This window comes from Hyla sarda, chromosome 1 (assembly GCF_029499605.1).
Source record: "Hyla sarda isolate aHylSar1 chromosome 1, aHylSar1.hap1, whole genome shotgun sequence".
NCBI lineage: Eukaryota > Metazoa > Chordata > Amphibia > Anura > Hylidae > Hyla > Hyla sarda.
In genome coordinates, this window is record NC_079189.1 from 481,671,434 (window position 1) to 481,699,373 (window position 27,940).

The 27,940-nt window shown below is 42.8% G+C and overlaps 1 protein-coding gene across 2 annotated transcripts in view; it reads right to left on the minus strand.

Annotated features, from left to right (window-relative positions):
- The window catches only part of MEGF10 (multiple EGF like domains 10), a 128,063-nt gene that overhangs the window by 14,422 nt on the left and 85,701 nt on the right, over positions 1–27,940 (minus strand). For both annotated transcript variants that reach the window (XM_056537299.1, XM_056537300.1), the window contains exons 10-21: positions 19,792–19,966; positions 18,223–18,343; positions 17,582–17,745; positions 17,047–17,149; positions 13,285–13,431; positions 13,048–13,182; positions 12,767–12,895; positions 5,107–5,235; positions 3,599–3,727; positions 3,370–3,498; positions 2,652–2,888; positions 1,549–1,676 (exon numbers count right to left, since the gene is read on the minus strand). In XM_056537299.1, the coding sequence (XP_056393274.1) occupies positions 1,549–1,676; positions 2,652–2,888; positions 3,370–3,498; positions 3,599–3,727; positions 5,107–5,235; positions 12,767–12,895; positions 13,048–13,182; positions 13,285–13,431; positions 17,047–17,149; positions 17,582–17,745; positions 18,223–18,343; positions 19,792–19,966 (1,726 nt within the window). The remainder of the gene's footprint in view (positions 1–1,548; positions 1,677–2,651; positions 2,889–3,369; positions 3,499–3,598; positions 3,728–5,106; positions 5,236–12,766; positions 12,896–13,047; positions 13,183–13,284; positions 13,432–17,046; positions 17,150–17,581; positions 17,746–18,222; positions 18,344–19,791; positions 19,967–27,940) is intronic.

The window sequence follows — 27,940 nt, forward strand, 5'->3', positions numbered from 1 at the left end:
AAATGTGGCCACTAGGGGTCTACTTTTTGCATTGATTTCGCAGAGCGCTGGCTGAGCATGTGACAAGCTTAGCGCAGCTCCCCGCCTGTGAATCAGACAGGTGGGAGTGCTGCGCTCACTCGCATACCCCGCAGGGCTCTGTACACTGAGGACAAGTGGGGCCCTGTACACTGAGGACAAGCAGGGCTCTGTACACTGAGGACAAGCAGGGCTCTGTACACTGAGGACAAGCAGGGCTCTGTACACTGAGGACAAGCAGCGATCTGTGCATTGAGGACAAGCAGGGCTCTTTAAACTGGGGACAAGCAGGGCCCTGTACACTGAGGACAAGCAGGGCTCTGTGCAGTGAGGACAAGCAGGGCTCTGTGCACTGAGTACAAGCAGGGCTCTGTGCAGTGAGCACAAGCAGGTATCTGTATACTGAGAACAAGCAGGGCTCTGTGCAGTGAGGACAAGCAGGGCTTTGTGCAGTGAGGACAAGCAGGGCTCTGCAGTGAGGACAAGCAGGTATCTGTACACTGAGGACAAGCAGGGCTCTGTGCAGTGAGGACAAGCAGGACTCTGTACACTGAGGACAAGCAGGGCTCTGTGCACTGAGTACAAGCAGGGCTCTGTGCAGTGAGCACAAGCAGGTATCTGTACACTGAGGACAAGCAGGGCTCTGTACACTGAGGACAAGCAGGGCTTTGTGCAGTGAGGACAAGCAGGGCTCTGTGCAGTGAGGACAAGCAGGGCTCTGCAGTGAGGACAAGTAGGGCTCTGTACACTGAGGACAAGCAAGGCTCTGTACACTGAGGACAAGCAGGTCTGTACACTGAGGACATGCAGGGCTCTATACACTGAGGACAAGCAGCGCTCTGTGCATTGAGGACAAGCAGGGCTCTGTACACTGAGGACAAGCAGGGCCCTGTACACTGAGGACAAACAGGGCTCTGTGCAGTAAGGACAAGTAGGGCTCTGTACACTGAGGACAAGTAGGGCTCTGTGCACTGAGGACAAGCAGGGCTCTGTACACTCGGGACAAGCAGGGCTCTGTACACTGAGGACAAGCGAGGCTTTGTGCAGTGAGGACAAGTAAGGCTCTGTGCACTGAGGACAAGCAGGGCTTTGTGCAGTGAGGAAAAGCAGGGCCCTGCAAAGCGTGCTCACTTGCATACATTCTCCCACCTCACCCCCCTGCTCTCCTCAGCGAAGTGAGGGCGGAAGCAGTCCCCCCAGCAGGCTTCAATGATACACCCACATCCTCCTGCCAGCAGCTCACACTATGTGAGCAAGAAGAGAGGTAAGTTACAGAGCTAGCCTCAGTTAGTTTAGAAAAGTCTATTTAGTGACAGGTACTCTTTAACACGTTTCTGAGATTTGGACTGTCCGTAGTAGTATGTTCAGTATGGTTTCAAGTTAGAGAGTCCATTGTTTGTTGAAAATAATGTAACCTGAGGCCATTGTAACCTGAGGGACCAATGTATATGTGGTAGAACTATATAAATGGGATCTGCCCTTGTGATGGTTAAGTAAAATAACCATGAAAATTCACATGTGATGTCTTACCTTAGAAACTACCATTCTGTCCATATTGCTGAGATGAGGTCCTGATGTGCACTGACTCAATGTGTGGTAACTTGGGTTAGAGAAGTACTGGCTGTTAGGATTTCCAACATTGTTGTGTGGCAGAGTATCTGTGTGAAAAAAAATCATAGTCTACTTCACAATATTTCTAGTGCTTTCAAACCAACATTACTCTGTTCCTCATCTTCTGGTAACGTTCGTGGCTGACATGCATGTTCCTGAATTGCAGGCGGAAGCTCGGCTCACCACTTTAAAGAGTAGCAAGTACATTAAATATACACCACCCCCATCATAGTACAGTGCACCAAACACACCCTTATTATATAATAATGTTCATGATCCAACCTGTCTCCCCCCCCCCCCCCCCCCCCCCAGATAAGTAAGTGCTTCCATGTTACACATGGTAAGAGAGATATTCTGAATAGGGGTACATTCACACGTACGCAGATTTGATGCGCAGGATTTGATGCACAGGATTGTCTGCTGCATATCTCAATGTAAACTAAATTACTGAGCACAGATTCTAATCGGCAATTACAAAATCCTGCGCATCAAATCTGTGCAGGATCCTATATGTGTGAACGCACCAGCAGTTCTGTAAAAATGTTACTATTTTCTTTGTATCATATTTATTCTGAATATAATCAGAGGTTTGGCTCCATAAAATGCTATTGACACCATATTATGGCCATGTTAACACATGTCTCATCACTGATATGGCCGTAAAGGGGTACTCCGGCTCTAAGACATCTTATCCCCTATCCAAAGGATAGGGGATAAGATGTCTGATTGCGGGATCCCACCACTGGGGACCCCCGCTATCTCGCATGCAACATGCACCTGTGGGAGCTGCATGCAGCGCTGCAGCCTCCGAGTCTGCCGGGTCACGACTACGGGGATGGAGTATTGTGACATCAGGACTCCGCACCCGTGTGATGTCACGCCCCGCCCCCGCAATGCAAGTCTATGGGAGGGGGCATGACAGCTGTCTGATTGGGGATAAGATGTCTTAGGGCCGGAGTACCCCTTTAATAAATCTTTATTCACAAATCAATTCAGTAGCATAATGAGTTTGAGAGACATACCTGCAATGGTATAGTCTGTGCTGAGGACTCGGACAGTGGGGGTGTAGGATACAGATGGCATCGCTGTCTCTTTGCCCTTTTGTTTTTGTCTATAGATGATAAAGAGGGCTAGCAGAAAGAGGACAACCAGGACAAGGATAATGATGCCAGCAATGGCACCAATCTGGTAGGTATCAGCAGGGATTGCAGCACTTGTGCGGGTCAGGCTGTTCAGGTTTCCTACAATTATCATTACAGCTAGAAAGGAAAAGCAATGAGAAGGGAATAAATTAACACACATAGATAGATGAGCGGGGGTGAATTGTATAAGAGAGGACATCAGCTGAGGACATCAGAAGACCATAAATGGCTGTTTTATAATATGAATAATTTGCTGTACCAAAAATAGAATTACTTTGTCCACATATATTATGTCTATTGAGATTTTACTATTAATAACACACTTCAATGAGTGTCGCAGTTAATCCAGTAAAATATTACTATTGTTCTATCTCTGAACTAGAACTAATGAAGTTATATTGGATTACATTGGATTTTATTATATGGTTTCTTACTCAAATGTTAAGTAACTTCATTATTCAGCAAAAGTAGGTAACTAAGTAAAAAAGTTCAACTTACATATACTGTGACATATGTGACACTGCCCAGCCTTACTACTGCTTAACAGACAATTACAATATGGCATCTCCAAAGACCTTATCTCATAACAAAATCTCACCTTGGTCACATCTTGTACCTTTCCAGCCCGGGCTGCAGTAACAGGTTCCGGTAATGTGGTCGCATGTAGAATTATTAACACAATCACAAACCTGTCGGCATCCGTATCCATACGAACCTGCTGGGCATTCTGACAGGAAACATAACATCCACATGAGCATAAATAGATTGATGGAAATCGGTGCTATGAGTAATGGTAAACCAAAAGTATGATAGAATACAGATCTTACTCTGTTCACAGTGTTTTCCCATAAATCCTGTGCGACATGTACATTGCCCAGTTATGTGGTCACAGTCGGCACCATTCTGACATTGGCAAACTCGAGAACACTCCTTTCCAAAGTAACCTAGCGGGCATCCTGTAGGCATGATGATTATATCAGTATGTTTAATTACAACACACATAACCGGTTTTAGAACTACTGCATTAATGCATAGTCATTAGAAATACTGTAGATCCCTGGCAATTTCCTCAATGGGTCATTCACCAATCACTAGAAAAGGGGATCAGCATGTTCATGGTTAAGAGGAATTCTGGACAAGGTTTGAGCATGGGCTCTGCTGCTCCAGACAGGACCATATACAACAATGACCCTGTCCCATTCAGATGAATTGGAAATGTTACTGGGCATTCCCTGTGAACTTTTCAGAGATCATTGTATAGGTAGAGGGATGCTGATTTCTGCTGTGAATGGTGGTGGATCTAGTATTATCTTTCACTGTACTCCTGTCTATGCTTAGTGGAAAGGCATTACTGGGAAATGATCTGTACAGAACAGGAAATCTCAGCTTAGTTTAAAGCCTAGTTTCCAGAATGGAAACTTTAAGATTTTAGGACTATTATAAAATATAGATAGTAAAATGGAAAATTAGAAAAAATTCTTTACAAATATAGCTAACATAAGAAGTTGATTTATACAATAGGTCCATTTCTGATGACACATTCCCTTTAGAGGATTGTTGAATAGAAAAAAAAAATTGATAAACTGAAGCTGGTTAGCTCACATTAGAACACTAATGTTTTTCGCTCTGCTTCTTTTTATAGTACTATGATCCCCAGTCCATTATTGGCTACCATGTTTTCATGTTATTAATACATGTGAATAAGAACACATGTACAGTTATATACACATGAAGTATTTGTCCGATACTGGAAAAATATACCCTGAAATACAGGGCAGAAATTATAAGGGAATATTTGCCTTCCTGTCACGTATTTGACTCTTTTGGGTCTTTGAGTGGTCACGGATGCAGATTAGCTCCATTTAATGGGGTAATTGGCACCCTACATTTCCAATCTCCTTCATAAGAAATATGCTTGGAATAAGTGAAATTCCCTCATTCTGTGGTATATAAAATGAAAAAACAATGGGGCAAAAATTGCAAGCAGTTTCCTGCGGGCAATACATTCCTGAATGGAGGCTGAAAAACACTGTGTACCCAGTCTTATAGTTCTTATTGTTTTAATGCAATGCTGGAATCCTTATTACATAAGAATTTTAAGAGTGATAGGCTTATAACTAACCCATAATCTGCTTCCTGAAAGAGCTACGTGCTGGAAAACACATTAAAACCTTAAGACTACAAAATGATCAAATTAGCGTCCTCAGGGGCCAGATTTCACATTATCAACAATTCTACAGTGTGTTATACATATTCACATAATATTAATCTAATATTTATTCCTAATAATGTAACAATATAGAAATGTGACATTGTAATAGTTGATAGATCATACTTTGAGTGCAGTACAGTCCAGTCCACCCTGGAGAACACTTGCACTCTCCATCATACGCACTGCAGAAGGCTCCATTATGGCAGTTACAGGTGTGAATACAGTTGGGACCCCAGTGGCCCGGTGGGCATGCTGAAATCACAAAACGTTTTCATAAGTCCAGTCCAACTTTCACTTCTAAATTTTCTTTCATTCAGAATAAAATTTCCATCAATACATTAATAGACATGGAGATACATATGTGGTGAGGAAAAGTTGAGCAGTTGCCCATAGCAACCAATCAGATTTCTTCTTCTGTTTTTCAGAGGCCTTTTCAAAAATTAAAGAAGCAATCTGATTGGTTGCTATGGGCAACTAGTCGACTTTTCCTTTAATCAGGTTTGAATGAATCTCCCCTATAGTATCATAATATAGTAGCACTTTCCTAAGTATGTGAATCTCTGTACATCGGCATTTAGGCCGGCACAGACATTTCCCATTGTTATCTTAGTGAATCCAAATATTCTGATGTTTCCTCCAGAATATGAATGGTTCATATTCTGGAGGAAACTGCAAATTTTTGGGATTCACCAAGATAACAATGGAAAAGGTCTGTGCCTGCCTTAATGCCGATGTACAGAGATTCACATATTTAGGACAGTGCTACTATATTATGATACTATATTTCTTTATTTATTGATGGAAATGTAATAACTTTAATAACTATATTTCTTATGATATTATATTTCTTAAATCATTGATTGATTTAAAGGGAACCTGTCACCAGTTTCATGCTGCCCAAACTGCGGACAGCATTAAACAGGCACAGGGAGCGTATTACCGGCACACTACGAATTACTCTGAGACGCTTGGGCATTTCAGAGTAATTCTAGTTTAAAAGTGCGGTTGGTACTCGGGTAACTAGTCCTTCAGGCAGGTTCCTGTGGCTGCTACCCATCTGGCCGGCTTGAGTGACGCATCTCTCCCTAGCAGTATATAAAGTAATTCATAGTATTCTGGGTTTGCAATGCCTGTACTAGTTGTATGCTACCCAGAGTGACTTTGTAAAACAGTATTAGGGAAGTAGTATTTATGTTATTCCCTAATGAATGAGAATGATTGCCAACATTACTTTACTTTTACAATATTGTTGTTACGCCGAACGCTCCGGGTCCCCGCTCCTCCCCGGAGCGCTCGCTACACTTCCCTCACTGCAGCGCCCCGGTCGGTTCCACGGACCCGGGGCGCTGCGTTACTACCTCCGGCCGGGATGCGATTCGCGATGCGGGTAGCGCCCGCTCGCGATGCGCACCCCGGCTCCCGTACCTTACTCGCTCCCCGTCAGTTCTGTCCCGGCGCGCGCGGCCCCGCTCCCTAGGGCGCGCGCGCGCCGGGTCTTTGCGATTTAAAGGGCCACTGCACCGCTGATTGGTGCAGTGGTTCCAATTAGTGTTTACACCTGTGCACTTCCCTATATCACCTCACTTCCCCTTCACTCCCTCGCCGGATCTTGTTGCCCTAGTGCCAGTGAAAGCGTTCCTTGTGTGTTCCTTGCCTGTGATTCCAGACCTTCTGCCGTTGCCCCTGACTACGATCCTTGCTGCCTGCCCCGACCTTCTGCTACGTCCGACCTTGCTTCTGTCTACTCCCTTGTACCGCGCCTATCTTCAGCAGCCAGAGAGGTTGAGCCGTTGCTAGGGGATACGACCTGGTCACTACCGCCGCAGCAAGACCATCCCGCTTTGCGGCGGGCTCTGGTGAAAACCAGTAGTGACTTAGAACCGATCCTCTAGCACGGTCCACGCCAATCCCTCTCTGGCACAGAGGATCCACTACCTGCCAGCCGGCATCGTGACAGTAGATCCGGCCATGGATCCCGCTGAAGTTCCTCTGCCAGTTGTCGCTGACCTCACCACGGTGGTCGCCCAGCAGTCACAACAGATTGCGCAACAAGGCCAACAGCTGTCTCAACTGACTGTTATGCTACAACAGTTACTACCACAGCTCCAGCAATCATCTCCTCCGCCAGCTCCTGTACCTCCTCCGCAGCGAGTGGCCGCTTCTGGAATACGACTATCCTTGCCGGATAAATTTGATGGGGACTCTAAGTTTTGCCGTGGCTTTCTTTCCCAATGTTCATTACACTTGGAGATGATGTCGGACCAGTTCCCCACTGAAAGGTCTAAGGTGGCTTTCGTAGTCAGCCTGCTGTCTGGAAAAGCCCTGGCTTGGGCCACACCGCTCTGGGACCGCAATGACCCCGTCACTGCCTCTGTACACTCCCTCTTCTCGGAAATTCGAAGTGTCTTTGAGGAACCTGCCCGAGCCTCTTCTGCTGAGACTGCCCTGTTGAACCTGGTCCAGGGTAATTCTTCCGTTGGCGAGTATGCCGTACAGTTCCGTACCCTTGCTTCAGAATTATCCTGGAATAATGAGGCACTCTGCGCGACCTTTAAAAAAGGCCTATCCAGCAACATTAAAGATGTTCTGGCCGCACGAGAAATCCCTGCTAACCTACATGAACTCATCCATCTTGCCACTCGCATTGACATGCGTTTTTCCGAACGGCGTCAGGAGCTCCGCCAGGATATGGACTCTGTTCGCACGAGGCGTTTCTTCTCCCCGGCTCCTCTCTCCTCTGGTCCCCTGCAATCTGTTCCTGTGCCTCCCGCCGTGGAGGCTATGCAGGTCGACCGGTCTCGCCTGACACCCCAAGAGAGGACACGACGCCGCATGGAGAATCTCTGCCTGTACTGTGCTAGTACCGAACACTTCCTGAAGGATTGTCCTATCCGTCCTCCCCGCCTGGAAAGACGTCCGCTGACTCCGCACAAAGGTGAGACAGTCCTTGATGTCTACTCTGCTTCTCCACGTCTTACTGTGCCTGTGCGGATGTCTGCCTCTGCCTTCTCCTTCTCTGCTGTGGCCTTCTTGGACTCTGGATCTGCAGGAAATTTCATCTTAGCCTCTCTCGTCAACAAGTTCAACATCCCGGTGACCAGTCTCGCCAGACCCCTCTACATCAATTGTGTAAACAATGAAAGATTGGACTGTACTATACGTTTCCGCACGGAGCCCCTTCTAATGTGCATCGGATCTCATCACGAGAGGATTGAACTGTTGGTCCTCCCCAATTGCACTTCTGAAATCCTTCTTGGACTTCCCTGGCTTCAACTCCATTCCCCAATCCTGGATTGGTCCACTGGGGAGATCAAGAGTTGGGGGCCCTCTTGTTCCAAGGACTGCTTAAAACCGGTTCCCAGTAAACCTTGCCGTGTCCCTGTGCTTCCTCATGTAACCGGTCTCCCTAAGGCCTATATGGACTTTGCGGACGTTTTTTGCAAAAAACAAGCTGAGACCCTACCTCCTCACAGGCCTTATGATTGTCCCATTGACCTCCTCCCGGGCACTACTCCACCCCGGGGCAGAATCTATCCTCTGTCCGTCCCAGAGACTCTTGCCATGTCTGAATACGTCCAAGAAAATTTAAAAAAGGGCTTTATCCGTAAATCCTCCTCTCCTGCCGGAGCCGGATTTTTCTTTGTGTCCAAAAAAGATGGCTCTCTACGTCCTTGCATTGACTACCGCGGTCTTAATAAAATCACGGTTAAGAACCGCTACCCCCTACCCCTCATCTCTGAACTCTTTGATCGTCTCCAAGGTGCCCATATTTTTACCAAACTGGACTTAAGAGGTGCTTATAATCTCATCCGCATCAGAGAGGGGGATGAATGGAAAACGGCATTTAACACCAGAGATGGACACTTTGAGTATCTGGTCATGCCCTTTGGTCTATGCAACGCCCCTGCCGTCTTCCAAGACTTTGTTAATGAAATTTTTCGTGATCTACTATACTCCTGTGTTGTTGTATATCTGGACGATATCCTGATTTTTTCTGCCAATCTAGAAGAACACCGCCAGCATGTCCGTATGGTTCTTCAGAGACTTCGTGATAATCAACTCTATGCCAAAATAGAGAAATGTCTGTTTGAATGCCAATCTCTTCCTTTTCTAGGATACTTGGTCTCTGGCCAGGGACTACAAATGGACCCAGATAAACTCTCTGCCGTCTTAGATTGGCCACGCCCCTCCGGACTCCGTGCCATCCAACGTTTTTTGGGGTTCGCCAATTATTACAGGCAATTTATTCCACATTTTTCTACCATTGTGGCTCCTATTGTGGCTTTAACAAAAAAAAATGCCGATCCCAAGTCCTGGCCTCCTCAAGCGGAAGACGCCTTTAAACGACTCAAGTCTGCCTTTTCTTCGGCTCCCGTGCTCTCCAGACCTGACCCATCTAAACCCTTCCTATTGGAGGTTGATGCCTCCTCAGTGGGAGCTGGAGCTGTCCTTCTACAAAAAAACTCTTCCGGGCATGCTGTTACTTGTGGTTTTTTTTCCAGGACCTTCTCTCCGGCGGAGAGGAACTACTCCATCGGGGATCGAGAGCTTCTAGCCATTAAATTAGCACTTGAGGAATGGAGGCATCTGCTGGAGGGATCAAGATTTCCAGTTATTATTTACACCGATCACAAGAACCTCTCCTACCTCCAGTCTGCCCAACGGCTGAATCCTCGTCAGGCCAGGTGGTCTCTGTTCTTTGCCCGATTTAATTTTGAAATTCACTTTCGGCCTGCTGATAAAAACATTAGGGCCGATGCTCTCTCTCGTTCCTCAGATGCCTCTGAAATTGAACTCTCTCCTCAACACATCATTCCTCCTGACTGCCTGATTTCCACTTCTCCAGCCTCCATCAGGCAAACTCCTCCAGGAAAGACCTTTGTTTCTCCACGCCAACGCCTTGGGATCCTCAAATGGGGTCACTCCTCCCATCTCGCAGGTCATGCGGGCATCAAGAAATCTGTGCAACTCATCTCTCGCTTCTATTGGTGGCCGACTCTAGAGACTGATGTGGTGGACTTTGTGCGAGCCTGCACTATCTGTGCCCGGGATAAGACTCCTCGCCAGAAGCCCGCTGGTTTTCTTCATCCTCTACCTGTCCCCGAACAACCTTGGTCTCTGATTGGTATGGATTTTATTACTGACTTACCCCCATCCCATGGCAACACTGTTATTTGGGTGGTCGTTGATCGATTCTCCAAAATGGCACATTTCATCCCTCTTCCTGGTCTTCCTTCAGCGCCTCAGTTGGCTAAACAATTTTTTGTACACATTTTTCGTCTTCACGGGTTGCCTACACAGATCGTCTCGGATAGAGGCGTCCAATTTGTGTCTAAATTCTGGAGGGCTCTCTGTAAACAACTCAAGATTAAATTAAATTTTTCTTCTGCATACCATCCTCAATCCAATGGACAAGTAGAGAGAATTAACCAGATCTTGGGTGACTATTTACGACATTTTGTTTCCTCCCGCCAGGATGACTGGGCAGATCTTCTACCTTGGGCCGAATTCTCGTATAATTTCAGAATCTCTGAATCTTCCTCCAAATCTCCGTTTTTCGTGGTGTACGGCCGTCACCCTCTTCCCCCCCTCCCTACCCCCTTGCCCTCTGGTCTGCCCGCTGTGGATGAAATTTCTCGTGATCTTTCCACCATATGGAAAGAGACCCAAAATTCTCTCTTACAGGCTTCTTCTCGCATGAAGAGATTCGCAGATAAGAAAAGAAGAGCTCCTCCCATTTTTTCCCCTGGAGACAAGGTATGGCTCTCCGCTAAATATGTCCGTTTCCGTGTCCCGAGCTATAAGTTGGGACCACGCTATCTTGGTCCTTTTAAAGTTTTGTGTCAAATTAATCCTGTCTCTTACAAACTTCTTCTTCCTCCTTCTCTTCGTATCCCTAATGCCTTTCACGTCTCTCTTCTTAAACCTCTCATCCTCAACCGTTTTTCTCCTAAATCTGTTCCTCCCACTCCTGTTTCCGGCTCCTCGGACATCTTCTCTGTCAAAGAGATTTTGGCCTCTAAAAAGGTCAGGGGAAGAACTTTTTTTTTAGTGGATTGGGAGGGTTGTGGTCCAGAAGAGAGGTCCTGGGAACCTGAGGACAATATCCTGGACAAAAGTCTGATCCTCAGGTTCTCAGGCCCCAAGAAGAGGGGGAGACCCAAGGGGGGGGGTACTGTTACGCCGAACGCTCCGGGTCCCCGCTCCTCCCCGGAGCGCTCGCTACACTTCCCTCACTGCAGCGCCCCGGTCGGTTCCACGGACCCGGGGCGCTGCGTTACTACCTCCGGCCGGGATGCGATTCGCGATGCGGGTAGCGCCCGCTCGCGATGCGCACCCCGGCTCCCGTACCTTACTCGCTCCCCGTCAGTTCTGTCCCGGCGCGCGCGGCCCCGCTCCCTAGGGCGCGCGCGCGCCGGGTCTTTGCGATTTAAAGGGCCACTGCACCGCTGATTGGTGCAGTGGTTCCAATTAGTGTTTACACCTGTGCACTTCCCTATATCACCTCACTTCCCCTTCACTCCCTCGCCGGATCTTGTTGCCCTAGTGCCAGTGAAAGCGTTCCTTGTGTGTTCCTTGCCTGTGATTCCAGACCTTCTGCCGTTGCCCCTGACTACGATCCTTGCTGCCTGCCCCGACCTTCTGCTACGTCCGACCTTGCTTCTGTCTACTCCCTTGTACCGCGCCTATCTTCAGCAGCCAGAGAGGTTGAGCCGTTGCTAGGGGATACGACCTGGTCACTACCGCCGCAGCAAGACCATCCCGCTTTGCGGCGGGCTCTGGTGAAAACCAGTAGTGACTTAGAACCGATCCTCTAGCACGGTCCACGCCAATCCCTCTCTGGCACAGAGGATCCACTACCTGCCAGCCGGCATCGTGACAATTGTACACAGCTAAAAAGAGCCAACCCTTCAGCTCTCCAACATTTTAACTGGATGCGTTCCGGGACCATAATGAACATATAGTTAACAGCTTTCTGCTCCCTGGTCTGCTCAATGGTGCGGCCATTAGTTATCCACCAGTGGCAGTCCACTAAAAGCAACTATAACTTTATTATTTTCAGACATTGGTCATAGAAATATAAAATGGTGCAGGCCATAAAACATGCTATGGCATAGATAAAAATGACTAGATTAACCCATGCATATTCTTTATTTTCATTAAAATATATAAATACTAAATAAAATGCAAATTTTAAAATGTTGTCATATATCTTGTTTTTATGTACCATTTTAAGCCCATGGACACTTGGCATGTCTGTGTTACATTTCATGTCATGTCCTTTAATGCCAAAGCCATTATTGGAGACTAAAATATTTCCTCTTTTCTGCATGAATTGAATCATTTTACAGAGTGTCCATTGTCTGCACTTTTAGTTCCTACTATGAAGTGGGCGTCATAACTTTTTTTTAGCTCATGTTGGCTTCCTTCCTTGTGAGAAGAAGTCTTACTGATGAGTATGTGAGCATCTTCTACTTGTTCTGTGGCCTCAACAGAAGCTTGACATGTGTTAAATGTAAAGAATTAGCTAAGACTTTGGTGTCCTAGTTTCCCGCTCCCTGCTAATTGCTCATAATTCATTATTGAATCTGATGGCTGTCTCACCGATTCTACATTTTTCTGGGATAACATTAGTTTAATGATGTTTTGGCCTGTAACCAAAGCAACATAGGACAAACATTGTGTTCTGATGATCTAAACTCTCTTGGAAAATACATTTACAAGCATAAATACAACATGGCAACACAAAAAATAAAGTTGCTCCCTTAAACAAATAACTTACGCTGAGAGCAATCGCTGCCAATCCACCCTGGGTAACATTGACAAGATCCATCGATGGGGTTACAAGTCCCATTGTTGGTGCATGTACAAATACCAGCACAATTCTTTCCATAGCGGCCGCTGGGACAAACTTATGGGGGAAAAAAAAGTACAAGAGTTTAGTTGTTTAATGAAAATGTCTGCCAGAGGGACATTCTCTATATTGCTGCCCACCACTTCTTTAATTTCCCATACTGAACTCTAAAACACCCGACACAACCACAAAACGTGAAAAGCCTTTACCTTCATTGCACAGGGAGCCCATGAATCCAGCTAAGCAGTCACACATGCCTGTCACATGGTGGCAGGGACCATTGCTATGGACGCATTGCGGACAAGCTTGGCTACAACGATGCCCAAAAAATCCAGGAGAACAAACTGCAGACAGATAAAGCACGAAGAGTGAATATAAGTGATGAAGTCAATTTTGCAGTAGCAAATGCCGTAAGAACACATATAAAAAGCGCTGGATATACTTACTCCTTTGACATGTAGTCCCTCTGTATCCTGGTGCACATTCACAGATTCCCTCATCCGGTGAGCAGGAGGCCCCATTCATGCAGTTACAAGACTTCGAGCAGTTTGGTCCCCAGTGTCCTCCTCGACAGACACTATCACAGTGCATACCTGATAAAATAATAACACCCAGGTAATAGAATATACTTATCAAAGAATATGCATTTCATGGTGTTAAGGTAATACTAATGAAGATGATATGTGCAGCCTTCAGATTCCTTTTTGTTGCTATTTTTGAGGCTTTTTATTACTATCCTGGATCAAACAGTAGAGTTGTACTGTAAACAATAGCAATCTAATATTGCTTAAACTAATGATCAAGGCAAACAAATAGATATAATAGCGTTGTCACATTAGTTTGATTCACCAGAAAGTTTGATGGTTCTATCTGTAGGTTCAGTGGCAACAAAGACATTACTACTATCCATAGGGCAAGTGATACTTTTGAGGTTTTGGTACAGATTTTTTTTTTAATCAGAGCCCTAAGTTTCAAACTATCCCTAGATCATGTGACATAATTTGAAAGAACAAAAATAAGAATTTAATGAAGTATTAAAATACATTGACTTAGGATATGACATAATATGACTTATTGCATTTATTACCTGTCCATGGGATAGGTGATAAATATGTAATTGATGGTTGTCTGACGCCAAGACCACCAGCAGTATCAAGAATGGAAGTCCCTTAGTGGCTCTTGTGAATGAGGCAGTAGGCCACAGGACTGACAGCAATAGCAGAGCACTATCTCCATCAGTCCCATAGCACTAAATGAAGCAAGGGCTACTTTGTTTCTTTTTTTCGCCTGCTTTTACGTCTAGGCATATGATGCGCATGTTATCATGCATTGTGCTCTATTTTTACTATGTCTAAGTGTTCAATTGTCTATGCCTTTTGTGCTTGCCCCCAGGAATGGCTGCACCCATTTTTTAGCATGTCTTGTGCTTTTGCTTGCAGTTTTTTGGGAATTTTCAGATTATTTATTATATTATTATTATTATTATGAAAATTACTATTCATTTATAATTTTTTTATTACATATATATATATATATATATATATATATATGTATATGTATATTTCATATACTTTTTTGTTGAAGAGTGCCTTTTTTTGGAGTATTTAGTCTTAAAGGGGTACTCGACTGGACAGCGTTCGGAACTAAATGTTCTGAATGCTGTTTTCGCACTGCAGGGGTTGGCTGTTTTCATGCAGCAGGGGTCGCCCATGCCCCTTGTGACTTCATGGCCATCCCCCTTCTATGCAAGTCCATGGGAGGGGGCGTGATGGCCATCACGCCCCCTTCCATTGACTTGCATTGAGGGGGCTTGGCCATGATGTCACGAGGGGTGTGGTGACACCCATAGCGCTAAAACCATGTCCGGAACATTTAGTTCTCAACAGTAGCCAGTGGAGTACCCCTTTTAATATTACAAACCAACATACTCTGCGGTTTACATGGGCTTTATTGTAGGAGTTGGTAACATAAATATTATGTTGTGTCCAACTTTTACAACAGTGACATTTACACCAACTATAAAAACTCTCTGTTTTTGCTAAATATTAATTCTTATGTCAAGAACTAGCCAGGGGGTTCATTTCTAATGATCCCTGAGCAGATTACTATTAATCCTATAACAAATGATAGAGGCCACAAAGGAAATCACGTCACTTGACCGATACAAAACGCAGCACTAAGAAGCTCATTCATAGTAACCTGTTTTTGTTAAACTTCCCCCCCACCCCTTGTGTTATAAGATTAAACAGAAGAAAATCCTTGACCGAGCCAATAATCTCTGGCCAAGAATTAATCTTAAACAAGAGCCCCTAATGATGGCTTAGACCTGCTTTAATAGATGTTACATTTTAGGAGGAGCAAGAAGTAAAAAGAGGTTTTCTAGGAGGAGTAACATGTTCTGCTGTGAGTTCTCTGTGCAGATTACTTGCCAGCAAGTGTCTCAAATCTAATTGCGTCTGCTCCACTTTAACAATCCAAGCCGCCTGACAAGTGAATAGATGATTTGTGCTTTTGTATAAAAGGAAAGTTGACAAATATTCACCTTCTATAAGTTATAGAAACTTGGCAGACAGTGTGTGAAACATCTTATATCATGCATACAAAATGACTTGTACAGTGTGAAGGAGACTGGACGCCTTGCATATTATCTACAATATGTTTATTGTGCGGCTGAAAGTGTGGCTTCTAAAGAAAAACTGGTTTTCTGACAGATTTTGGGCTATTTTGATGTCGATAAGGAGATTTGTAGAGGAATGTTTTTTTTTTTTTTTCGCCAGGGCTCTGGACAAAGAGGTCTTTGATGGTCTGCACAAGTTGCTAGGCAATAACTGGAGGCTCATGGTAAAACTCCGGCCAGTTGTTGAGAAGTGCTCATGTCTTTATGCTTGCTGCACCATTGTTACTGTCCTGTATAATCAACATTCCCTCTCCACCCGCAGCTCTAATAAAGCTTCAATCCAACAGACCGTAATGTGAACCCTCTGCTCAACAAAGGAAATATTCCCATCTTCCACTGTATTTTATTGTCATTTATTTCTTCTTTCCTGGCAGGCCAGTAGTGTGGGTATTTTGGATGTGACACCAGCGAACACAATAATCCTACAAGCTGTTAGTAAGATCAACCATAGAAAGTCAATTTAAGAAGGCTGCAAGTGGTTCATTTTTTACAGAAAATGGTTAAATATGTCTAATCTAAGTATAATACAAAGTGCACTGCTCAAAAAAATAAAGGAAACACTTAAACAACACAATATAACTCCAAGTCAATCACACTTCTGTGAAATCACACTGTCCACTCAGGAAGCAACACTGATTGACAATCAATTTCACATGCTGTTGTGCAAATGGAACAGACAACAGGTGGAAATTATAGGCAATTAGCAAGACACCCCAATAAAGGAGTGAGAATGTTTTGGTAGAGGGGTCCCTACACTGTACCCCTCTAGCAGTAGTGTGTTGTTTTGTGGGGTCTCATTTTAGTTGTTTTGATTACAGGATGTTTTAAACAGGCATGCACCCCATTCTTGTTGGAATATTCAGATTTTGGCCTGATATTGGTTCTATCGTGTTGACTACAAAGTTTGGAATTTGTATTAGTAATTTTTTTTATGACAATTATATATTCTTTAGGGACTCTGAATAAACATGAAGCACCTATTTATCAGCATTACATAGAAGCCAGGGCAAAGCTTTGTGCTACTTAGATATGACAAAGTCTGAACATCCACTAAAAGGGTCTAAGCCTGTATGACTGACTATGTCAATCTGGACTAACAAGAGTTATTGAAATATATAAAAATGATTCAAAGCTGTCTTCACAAGGGGATATGATCACTTTACTTGTAAAAAGATGTGTTGACACAAGCTCACTGAGTCTTTAGTTTGATACCATGTAGCCAAAACCAACAGCATCTCTACGTTATTATGTATGATCATAACTATCTTTAGAACTATAGGAGTTCGTTATTTATATACCGTATCAGTACTTTACAAGCTTCCACCCATTATTCGGTAAGAAAGTTTACAGACCCCTATGAAATGTAGGAAAGTTCACTGACTTCTATGAAAGAGATGTTGTTGGGGACACTGTATGGGAAAGGGGATGAGTTATGCCATCCATATTTCAGAAGGTAGACTTCCTTTAATGAACTTATCTTTTCTAGTTAGTTTCAGCAACAATTTGATGTCTCTACATGCATGTAACTTACCTGCCCACCCTGCTAAACAACGACAGTACCCAGTAGCTGGGTGACAACCATCAGCATGACTGCAGTCACAGCGTTCAGTGCAATTCATTCCATAGGTGCCATCCTTCAAATAAATACAACAATATAAACAATTATATTAAAGGACACTGGACTCTTCTGTGATATTTAAAATATGTCACTCTAGTGGCAATTTTGTGTTTTAACCTAACCACAGGAGATCAGTGGGACCAATGTTAACACAGTGCCGTCTCTAAAATATCCCCATCCTGTAATTTCTTTGCCTTCATCTAATCTTGCTGATTCTTAAAAAATATTATAAATAGTGTCGAGCAAGATTTTGGCAGTTAAGCTCTTAAGACACTTTTCATAACTCAATCTCCAGAGGACGCATCAATACTGACTTAATTATTGTGATGAGGAGAAATATAGATGTTTATTGATTATTGGCACTGCTAAATCCTGTGCTGCATTAGAGCCATTTGTAAGAGAAAAGGTATATGTTGGTCATATTCTAAAAGTACACTGTATTTTTTACCTGGCACGGAAGTTCACAGTTCACCCCCCTCCAGCCAGGGGGACAGGTACATGTTCCAGTCAATGCATTACAGGCTCCTCCGTTCTGACATTGGCAAGTAAAATTACAGCCCAAACCCCAGGATCCTCGGGGGCAATTAATAGAGCAGTCCACACCATACCAACCTAAAAGGGAAAAAACAATCTGTGTTTCTAAAAACAACGGCAATTATTACAATATCAATATATCTAAATATACTCTAAAGAACATAAAGACATACATAATGCCTGGGCAACCTCTATATTACTACTTGTGACTATCTGTACTGATGAAATCCCCTGTAGTCCTATATCCCAACTAGCCACAGTTGTACATGGTGTTTATACAGTATATTCCTCACATATTTGTATGAACTTCCTCCATTAAAAAGTAAAAAATCTACTAAATTTCCAATCTTATGTTCCAGGCATGTTTATGAGGGAGCCGGAAAAGACAAAGTCAAGACAAAGAAGAACAAGACTGTAAGTAATGGGCTTTGTACTTGAGAAATCCTTGGAAATGCGTTATGTATGTTTTAAGCTATGAAGAAGTGATGTTCAGGTTTGATGAATCAACATTTTGAATATTTATTTTCAATATTACAAAATATTAAACAGTCCTACCTGCTTTACAAGTGCAAGAGCCATCTACTGAGGAGCACACAGCATTATTCTTACACATACATACAGAAGAGCAGTTACTCCCATATTTGCCAGCTGGACAAGCTATTGAGCAATCTGTGCCCTAGAACAGCAAGATTTTATGAGATTATTAACAACATCATTTCATGACACGCAGAGTTGTTAAAAGACTATTAACACAAACCTAGACATAAAACCACTTAAAGGTTAATTTTCCATGTCCCTTGTACAATCTGGTTTCATATAGTGAAAGACATACTGTGTAGCCTTATTTTTTACACACAGTGGCCTTACTGTAAGTTATGTTTCCATAAAGATAAAATTGTAGGGACTAGGTGATTTTCTATTTGGGTCTAAGACACCATGCAAGGGGAAACACCATCTGTAGCTCCATTCACATCACAAAAGTTTAAGATTACAACACAGACTGTAATCTCAGAAGAAATAAGCCATCTACGTAATAATATAGAAAAGTTACAGTGAGACACAAGTCTATGAATTTTAGCCTATAATCCTACAGTGTTGATTCAGAAAAAGGTCAAATACCTCAATGAGGTAGCTCCCAAACTGTCAAATTTTTCCCTTGCTAATTCACGATTGCAGTGGGTCTCAGGAGTGAGACCCACTGCAATCAACAACTGAGTAACATGTCAAAAGATGTTTTTCATGACAGTGGCGCTTTAAACACATGAACAAAAAAAATCAGCAAATGTATTTTTTTCTCTTTTGAGTTTGACCAATATAAAAGTTCAAGAACAGACTGTTACAGTTTCAGTGTACTTTCTGGTGAGTTTTCAGAATAAGCTGTCAGGTATATATATATATGTACATGAGGACTAGCAGTAATGCTAACTCCAGAGTTTGTGGAGACTAGCTGCATTGATGTCTCCCATACATAGCATACACAGAGAAGATATCCTGTTCCCTATGTCACTGCAGCCCACCCTCAGCAGAGGCATGGAGAACATTTTACAGCAGTACTGAGCAGTGTAACTGTGAACCCAGCCCTCGGTATGAGGGCTAGAGGTAGCTGCCACATTTCTGTGCCTCGCTCAGCCTCTGTCTACCTTCAGCAGATTTAGGGCAGGGTCCCACGTGCCGTATTTAGCTGCATATTTGGTGCTGTGCATTTTCCTACCTGTTGAAGTCAATAGGTAGCGCAATCAGCTGCAGAAAATATGCAGAAAAATATGGCATGTGTGACCCTCCCCTAAAACTGAATGGACCCAATGGTTGCAATATATTTAAAAAATACTAGTGCCTCCGAATTAAGTAAATGTGCGGAATGTCTGTCAGTATTATCCTGCTTCCTGATTTGGCAATATGAACATGACCTTAGATGCCAGATTAAAAGAATTGTGCACAGTGCACTGGTAAAGCATCTGTCTCTATAAGAGCTAAACCGTGGTTCTCCATTATGAATTATTTTGGTGCAATGCCTTATGCATCTCATAAGTAATACCTTAGAGTCATTTACATCTCTCAGAATTCCGGTTTCACTCTCCTAAAACATACAAGAGCAGGAAATAGAGTAGCTTAAGCTTGATTTACCGTAAAACCCGGAGCACAGATGCATTTCCCAGTCACGCTATCACAGTCTGCCCCATTTTGGCAGCTGCAGATCTGCTGACAGGATTCGCCATAGAAGCGGGGAGAACAAGTCTCATTGCAGTAGAGTCCAGACCAGCCAGGCTTACAGGAACATTCTCCAGACATAGGATGACAGCTGAGAGGATAGGATGAAAGAGACGAGTCAACAAATGATTCTTAGGTTGAATATGACACCAAGCACAGAATTTATCCCACTTTTCCCCAACGTTGTTTTAGGACAAAAGTGTTGAAATGAGATATTTCTGATGACAATTAACTTTTTACCTTTATTTTATTCTGTGTTAATAGAACAGACACAAAACATAACAAAATACTATTTACAATTAATTTTCGGAATGTTTGTTATTGAAAGTATTATTTTTATATTTCATTTTGTGTTTATTTCTACATTTCATTAAAGCGTAACTACGTAACAATCACGTTCTGGTGGCAAGAGAAATTTTAGCTTTGTAGAGCAAAACTTGCCCAGGACTACAGAAGATAAGGAAACAGATTTGTCAAAAGTCTCATGTATGTCTATGACACTTCAGGCAAAACGTATCTTGGTTGCTGTAGTCTCGGACTTCGAAGTTGCCGGGAAAATAAACGGATAATCTGCCGCCGGAGCATGATTGCACTTTAAGTCACCCCTATAAATAGAATAAAAAAAATTAAAATAAATAAAATGTGAATTTTGATATTGTTTTTGATATGGGCCCATTATAACTTCTCAGGCTGGCCATTGTTTTGGCTTTAACACTGAGAAAATGCATGTGTAGCCTGGGTTTTCTTTAAAATTACTCAGACCAGAGGTTCTGTGTACAAACAAAATCCTAAACCTTGACAAAAGTATACAGTTATGGCCGTAAATGTTGGCACCCCTGAAATTTATCAAGAAAATGAAGTATTTCTCACAGAAAAGGATTGCAGTAACACATGTTTTGCTATACACATGTTTATTCCCTTTGTGTGTATTGGAACCAAACCAAAAAAGGAAGGAAAAAAGCTAATTGGACATATTGTCACACCAAACTTCAAAAATGGTCTGGACAAAATTATTGGCACCCTTTCAAAATGGTGGATAAATAAGATTATTTCAAGCGATGTGATGCTCCTTTAAACTCACCTGGGGCAAGTAACAGGTTTGGGCAATATAAAAATCACACCTGAAAGCAGATAAAAAGGAGAGAAGTTCACCTAGTCTTTGCATTGTGTGTGCCACACTAAGCATGGACAACAGAAAGAGGAGAAGGGAACTGTCTGAGGACTTGAGAACCAAAATTGTGGAAAAATATCAACAATCTCAAGGTAAAAAGTCCATCTCCAGAAATCTAGATATGCCTTTGTCCACAGTGCACAGCATTATCAAGAAATTTGCAACCCATGGCACTGTATCTAATCTCCCTGGGCGTGGACGTAAGAAAAAAATTGATGAAGGGTGTCAATGCAGGATAGTCCGGATGGTGGATAAGCAGCCCCAAACAAGTTCCAAAAATATTGTGTCAAGGCAAACTATCCGTCGACATTTAAATTAAATAAAACACTATGGCAGGAGACCCAGGAGGACCCCACTGCTGACACAGAAAAATAAAAAAGCAAGACTACATTTTGCTAAAATGACCTTGACTAAACCAAAATCATTTTGGGAAAACGGATTGTGGATAGATGAGACCAAGATAGAGCTTTTTGGTAAAGCACATCATTCTACTGTTTACCGAAAATGGAATGAGGCCTACAAAGAAAAGAACACACTACCTACAGTGAACTATGGTGGAGGTTAAATGATGTTTTGGGGTTGTTTGTTGCCTCTTGCACTGGGTGCCTTGAATCTGTGCATCATGAAATCTGAGGATTACCAATGGATTTTGGGTCTCACTCTACAGCCCAGTGTCAGAAAGCTGGGTTTGCGTCTGAGATCTTGGGTCTTCAAGCAGGACAATGACCCCAAACATACGTCAAAAAGCACCCAGAAATGGATGGCAACAAAGTGCTAGAAAGTTCTGAAGTTGCCAGCATTGAGTCCAGACCTAAATGCCTTTGAACACCTGTGGAGAGATCTTAAAATTGCTGTTGGGAAAAGGCACCCTTCCAATAAGAGAGACCTGGAGTAGTTTGCAAAGGAAGGTTGGTCCAACAGTCCGACTGAGAAGTGTAAGAAGCTTATTGATGGTTATAGGAAGCGACTAATTTCAGGTATTTTTTCCAACCAAATATTAAGTTAAGGGTGCCAATAATTTTGTGCAGCCCATTTTTGGAGTTTGGTGTGACATTATGTCCAATTAGCTTTTTTCCCTCCCTTTTTTGGTTTAGTTTCAATACACACAAAGGGAATAAACATGTGTATAGCAAAACATGTATTACTGCAATCCTTTTCTGTGAGAAATACTTCATTTTCTAGAAAAATTTTATTGGTGCCAACATTTACGGCCATGACTATATTAAGATCATAGAGGAGAGATATTGGCATCCATAGCTCTTCTACACAAATGTTAGAGTCTCCCAAAAGAAGAGTAGACCTATGGCACGGCCAGTAAGTAGTGTTTCCTAACTTTAAAGGGGTACTCTGCCACTAGACATCTTATCCCCTATCCAGATGATTGGTTGTGGGGCGGAGGCTCCTGACATCACGGTCATGCCCCGCTCGTGACGTCACAGCCATGCCCCCTCAATGCAAGTCTATGGGAGGGGGCGTGACGGCCATACACTTGCATAGAGGGTGTGTGGCCGTGATGTCACAAGCGGGGCACAGCCGTGATGTCACGAGCCTCCGGCGTTGCACCCGACGCACTAAATGAAGCAGGGAAATCGTGGGGGTACCCAGCGGCGGGACCCCTGCAGATAGGGGATGAGATGTCTAGGGGCAGAGTACCCCTTTAACTACTGTGACCAATAAACTTCTATATGGTGGCACTTTGGCTGACATTATTGGGGTACTGAGGTAAATTTTTTTTTTATAAGGCTATAGTGATTGTCTCATTTATGTGGGTGGTACGCCACCAATAGGCATGTGACCATGGTCATCCAATGGACTTGCATAATATGTTATCTATTATGCCACAAGTTAAATATTTTAATACATTTGCAGTCAGCACAATCTGGTTCCACTAGTTCTTGTGATCATTCAATGAGATCATTCATGAGAATTTATTTGTAGACTTTTTTATGTGCACAGATTTTTTTTTTTTTAGATATTCTGTTGAGCACATGGCAAGGAAACAAATTGCCTTTACAGGCTCCAGCTATATAGCAGTACCTGACTAGAAGACCATCTGTCTCTACCTGAAACAGCAGTACCATTGAACATACAGTTAATGGCAGCTGCTGCTACATAACAAACTGACATAGTCAGCTGTGTAATAAGAAGCATGTTAGCATGAGCAGTACAATAGGACACTTGTGGCACTTTTTCTGGTAGAGTCCTCCTGCTCACTACAAGGGCAGGTCTAAGAACCAAATCAAATATCTTGTCAATGTTAAGATTGTTTTATGAGTATCCTCAGACTGTCAGCCTCCTCTGGGCGTCTGTGGAATTAACAAGCTGAATGGGGGGTAAAGCAATAAAAACTGAACTATATGATTTATAGAAGTAGACAGCCATTGCCTCCCAAAATAAGACTTTTTTTCATCTGCCCTAAATCATAGGCATCAATAGTCAGTTTTGCAATATTCCTAATATAACAGATCTTGCATAATACAGACACAAGCAAACAGAATTTTAACATTGTGCAACTACAACTACTTATATGTCTTGTATGTAGATTTCAACAGAAGGATTAGCGGAAGTGTCTGTATCGAAATCTGCTTTTTTTTATGTTATTAGCAAAAATGAGAAACTGTTACACTGTCTTTTTTCCACAATTCTGCTTACAGCGTGGGTTCTTATTTTATCCTAACGTTACAAACGGACACAGTCTATAGTATAGAATACTTACGCTCTTGGTAATGCAATCATAGGATATTCTGATAGACAGGGGTCACATATATTGGTGGGTGGAAAAGAAGACTGCGTGTGGGGGCACTGGATAAGGCGATCTATGTGTTAAAAAATGACAGCAAAGGCAAGTGTGTCTACAGAATATCAAGAAATCACTTTCTCGAAACTCTATTGGACAGCAGGTTATGGTGTCTGTTCACAAATACCAGAAGTCTATTAAAGTGCACCTCTAAAGCTGTTCTCTTGCCAAACCTTCAGATGGGACGTGGAAGGATGAAGGTCCATGTTGAATGCTCAGGTTGCAAAGGCAACCCTACAAGAGAGTCCAGGGTTTTGTGCAAAAGTCCATTTCTATTTCATTGATTTAAGTAATACCGACATATTTAGCAGCACTATACAGAGAATATCAGATTGGACCTGTTTCCATTGGGGCTCACAATCTAATTTCAGTCTGTTTTTTAAGGCGTGGGATCAATCTGTAGTACCTGGTCGAATCCCATGCAAAAACACAGGGCAAGCATACAAACTCAATGGAGATGCTGCTCCAGTAGGATATGAACTCAGTACCCCAGTACTGAAAGTCAACAGTGCTAACCACTAAGCCACCATTCTGCCCAAAGTACTAATGTGCTGTACTTGCTGGTATAGGCAACACAACTGCACAACATGAATCTGCATCTCGCCACACCCATTCTAAAAAAAAGGCGGGAGATCAGCTCTACTAGAAAACTTTTAGCAAAATGGAATGCACTGTTGCATTTGGTGTTGCCAAGACATAGCTAGCCTCCTCCCACGTATGGTAGAAGTGGTATGAAAGCAAGTGTGAAGATGAAATAGGGAGTGAACATTAGGTTAAGTTTCCACTTGGTTTTTTCTGGCATACTTTGGAATACTGCCACTGCAGTTTTTGAGCCAAAGTCAGAAGTGGATCCATAAGGAAGGAGAAGTAGAAGTCCTTCCTTGATATTTCTAATTCCTTTTAAAAATACACTTCTGGCTTTGACTCAAACTGCAGTTGCATTATTCCAAAGTATGCCAGAAAAAACCTGTGTGGAAACCTAGCCTTACAAAGATTTAGAAACCTTGTGAGTGGAGGTACCAAGGGAGGTAAACATTGAACAAAAATCTATACAATCCCTCCAAAATCACTTATAAGGTAATTTGTTAGCTGTAAAAAGACAAAAAAGTTAGCTGCATAGTTTAAGAGGCAATGGGTGTGAACTCCCCATGCCACCTAACTGGTTTGGCTTTTGGCCACTTCAGAGGGCTTTATCAAAGTGGTCCCATGGTGTTCACCCTCCTGTTAGTGGTCCTGGTTGGTAAAAGTGGTGGCTGGCCCAGCAGGCTAAGAGGCACCAGTGCCAAGTATAGAGGAGGAAGGCCGAGACAGGTCTGGGTACTGGCCAAAGCCTTGGGCTGGCAGCATATGTGCATGGTCAGAGACAAGCAAACAGGTCAGTGTTTACAGCACAGGTTCATAGTCGATCAAGCCAGGGGCATAGAGCAATGGGGCAGAGTTGAAAATGCAGGCTTGGGAACACCTTCACAGGAACACTAAAGGAACTTTGCTGCTTTATTTTAAAATGGCATATGTTCCCAGGTTGAGGCCAGCACTTTAGGACATAAACTTGGAGCAGCTGGATCCTAAGTGTTAGAACTTTAAAACCACTTTGGCTTTTTGTATGGAAAAAGTTATTCCTATAAGTAACAACGTGTATAAATGACTAACAGCTCACACTTACTATTAAAAGGGCAATAAACAACAAAAAGAGTATTTAAAAATTCTAATTGGAGGGGGTAGTTTTAGTCTTTGGAAATTTTAAAAGCGTAATTAAAGGGGTAATAGGCAATTTATAGGCCATAGGCAACTTATCCCCTATATGATGTCTGATCGTGGGTCCCACCACTGAGACCCCTATCAATCTCCGAGGAGCACCCGGCATCCTGTGCCGGGCTCTCGCTCTAGTCTCGGAATCCTCTGAGTTTCTGGGACTGGAGACATGACTTCACGCAATGCCCCCTTGTGACATCACGCCATGCCCCCTCCAGTCAGAGGTTTCTATGACTAGAGCAGCAGCCCAGCACAGAATGCCGGGTGCTGGATGGAGATTACAAGGGGTCCCAGCGGTGGGCCCTCCGCGATCAGACATCTTATCCTCTATCCTTTGGATAGGGGATAAGATGTCTATGGCCAGATAACCCCTTTAAATAAAGGCTCAAAAAAAGAACCAAGAGAGCTGTAGTCAACTATTCCCACTTAGAGTGTACCCTGGTTATAAGTGGTGTACCCCAAGGTTCAGCACTGGGTCAACTTTTATTTAACTTATTTTTTAATTATATAGAGTATGGGATTATTAGGGCTGTTTTGTAGGTTATATCAAGCTTTGTAGTACAGTGCAGTCTATGGAGGATGTGCATAAGTTACAAGCTAACTTGGATACACTCAGGCAAATGAGGTTCAGGCCATGTTTACACAATGCTTATAGCTGGTACTGTATTTTAAGTTGTAAAAAATCTGACCATATGTAAGCAGTTCATAGCTATGTAAAAAGGCCTGAAAAAAAAGGATGTGAATTAATTTTACAGCTGAAGGTATTACTGCCATAAAATCAATGCATGTTTTACTAGTGAGTTTACTAGGTAGAACTCAATTGTGTTTTTGAGCAGTAAAAACAATGTTTTCTGGCCCAAGAATATAGCAAAAATACATTGTGTGAACATGGCTTTAAAATGGATAAATATACAATTTAAAGGGATACTCCACTGGAAAAAATTTTTTTGAATCAACTGGTGGCAGAAAGTTAAACAGATTTGTAAATTACTTCTATTTAAAAGTCTTAATCCTTCCAATACCTTCCAATACTGGGGACCCCCGCAATCTTGCATTCGGCACCCACCTCTTTGAGCTGCCCGCCGGGCTGCCAGCTCACAAACTGCCGGGTGCCAACCACGGGGCCGGAGTATCGTGATGTCACGACTCCGCCCCCGTGTGACATCACGCCCCACCCCCACTATGCAAGTCTATGGGAGGGGGAACCATTAACCCCTCAGATGCCGTGATCAATACAGATCACGGCATCTGCAGTATCGCGGTCACTAAAATGGATGATTGGATCGCCCGCAGCACTGCCGCGGCAATCCGATCATCCAGAACGGCAGACGGAGGACCCCTCACCTTCCTCCGCTGCCTTCCACGGGTCTTCTGCTCTGGTCTGAGATCGAGCAGACCAGAGCAAAAGATGACCGATAATACTGATCAGTGCTATGTCCTATGCATACCACTGTACAGTATTGGCAATCAAATGATTGCTATAAATAGTCCCCTATGGGGACTATTAAAGTGTAAAAATAAAAAAAGTTTAAAAAAATGTGAAAAACCCCAATAAAAACTTAAATTGTCCCATTTTCCCTATTTCACCCCTAAAAAGTGTAAAAAAAAAAACATATGTTAAATACATATTTGGTATCGCCACACCCGTAAATATCTGAACTATTAAAATAAAATGTTAATGATATTGTACAGTGAACGGCGTGAACTTAAAAAAAAAAAAAGTCCAAAATAGCTGCTTTTTTTAATAAAATTTTATTCCCCAAAAAATGTATAAAAAATGTATTAAAAGTTTTATATAAGCAAATATGGTATCAATAAAAAGTACAGATCACGGCGCAAAAAATGAGCCCTCATACCGCCGCTTATACGGAAAAATGAAAAAGTTATAGGTCTTCAAAATAGGGGGATTTTAAATGTACTAATTAGGTAAAAAGTGTGCGATTTTTTTTTTAAAGCCCAACAGTAATAGAAAAGTATGCTATCATGGGTATCATTTTAATCGTATTGACCCAAAGAATAAAGAACACGTCATTTTTACCGTAAATTGTACAACGTGAAAATGAAACCTTCCAAAATTTGCAAAATTGCGGTTTTCTTTTTAATTTCCCCACACAAATAGTATTTTTTTGGTTGCGCCATACATTTTATGGTAAAGTGAGTGATGGCATTACAGCGGCTAACTGGTTGTGCAAAAAACAAGCCCTCATGCAAGTCTGTGGATCAAAATATAAAAGAGTTATGATTTTTTTGAAGGCGAGGAGGAAAAAACGAAAACATAAAAATGTAATTGTCCTTAAAGGGGTACTCCGCTGCCCTGCATCACGAGAGGCGGCCCTGAACACGGA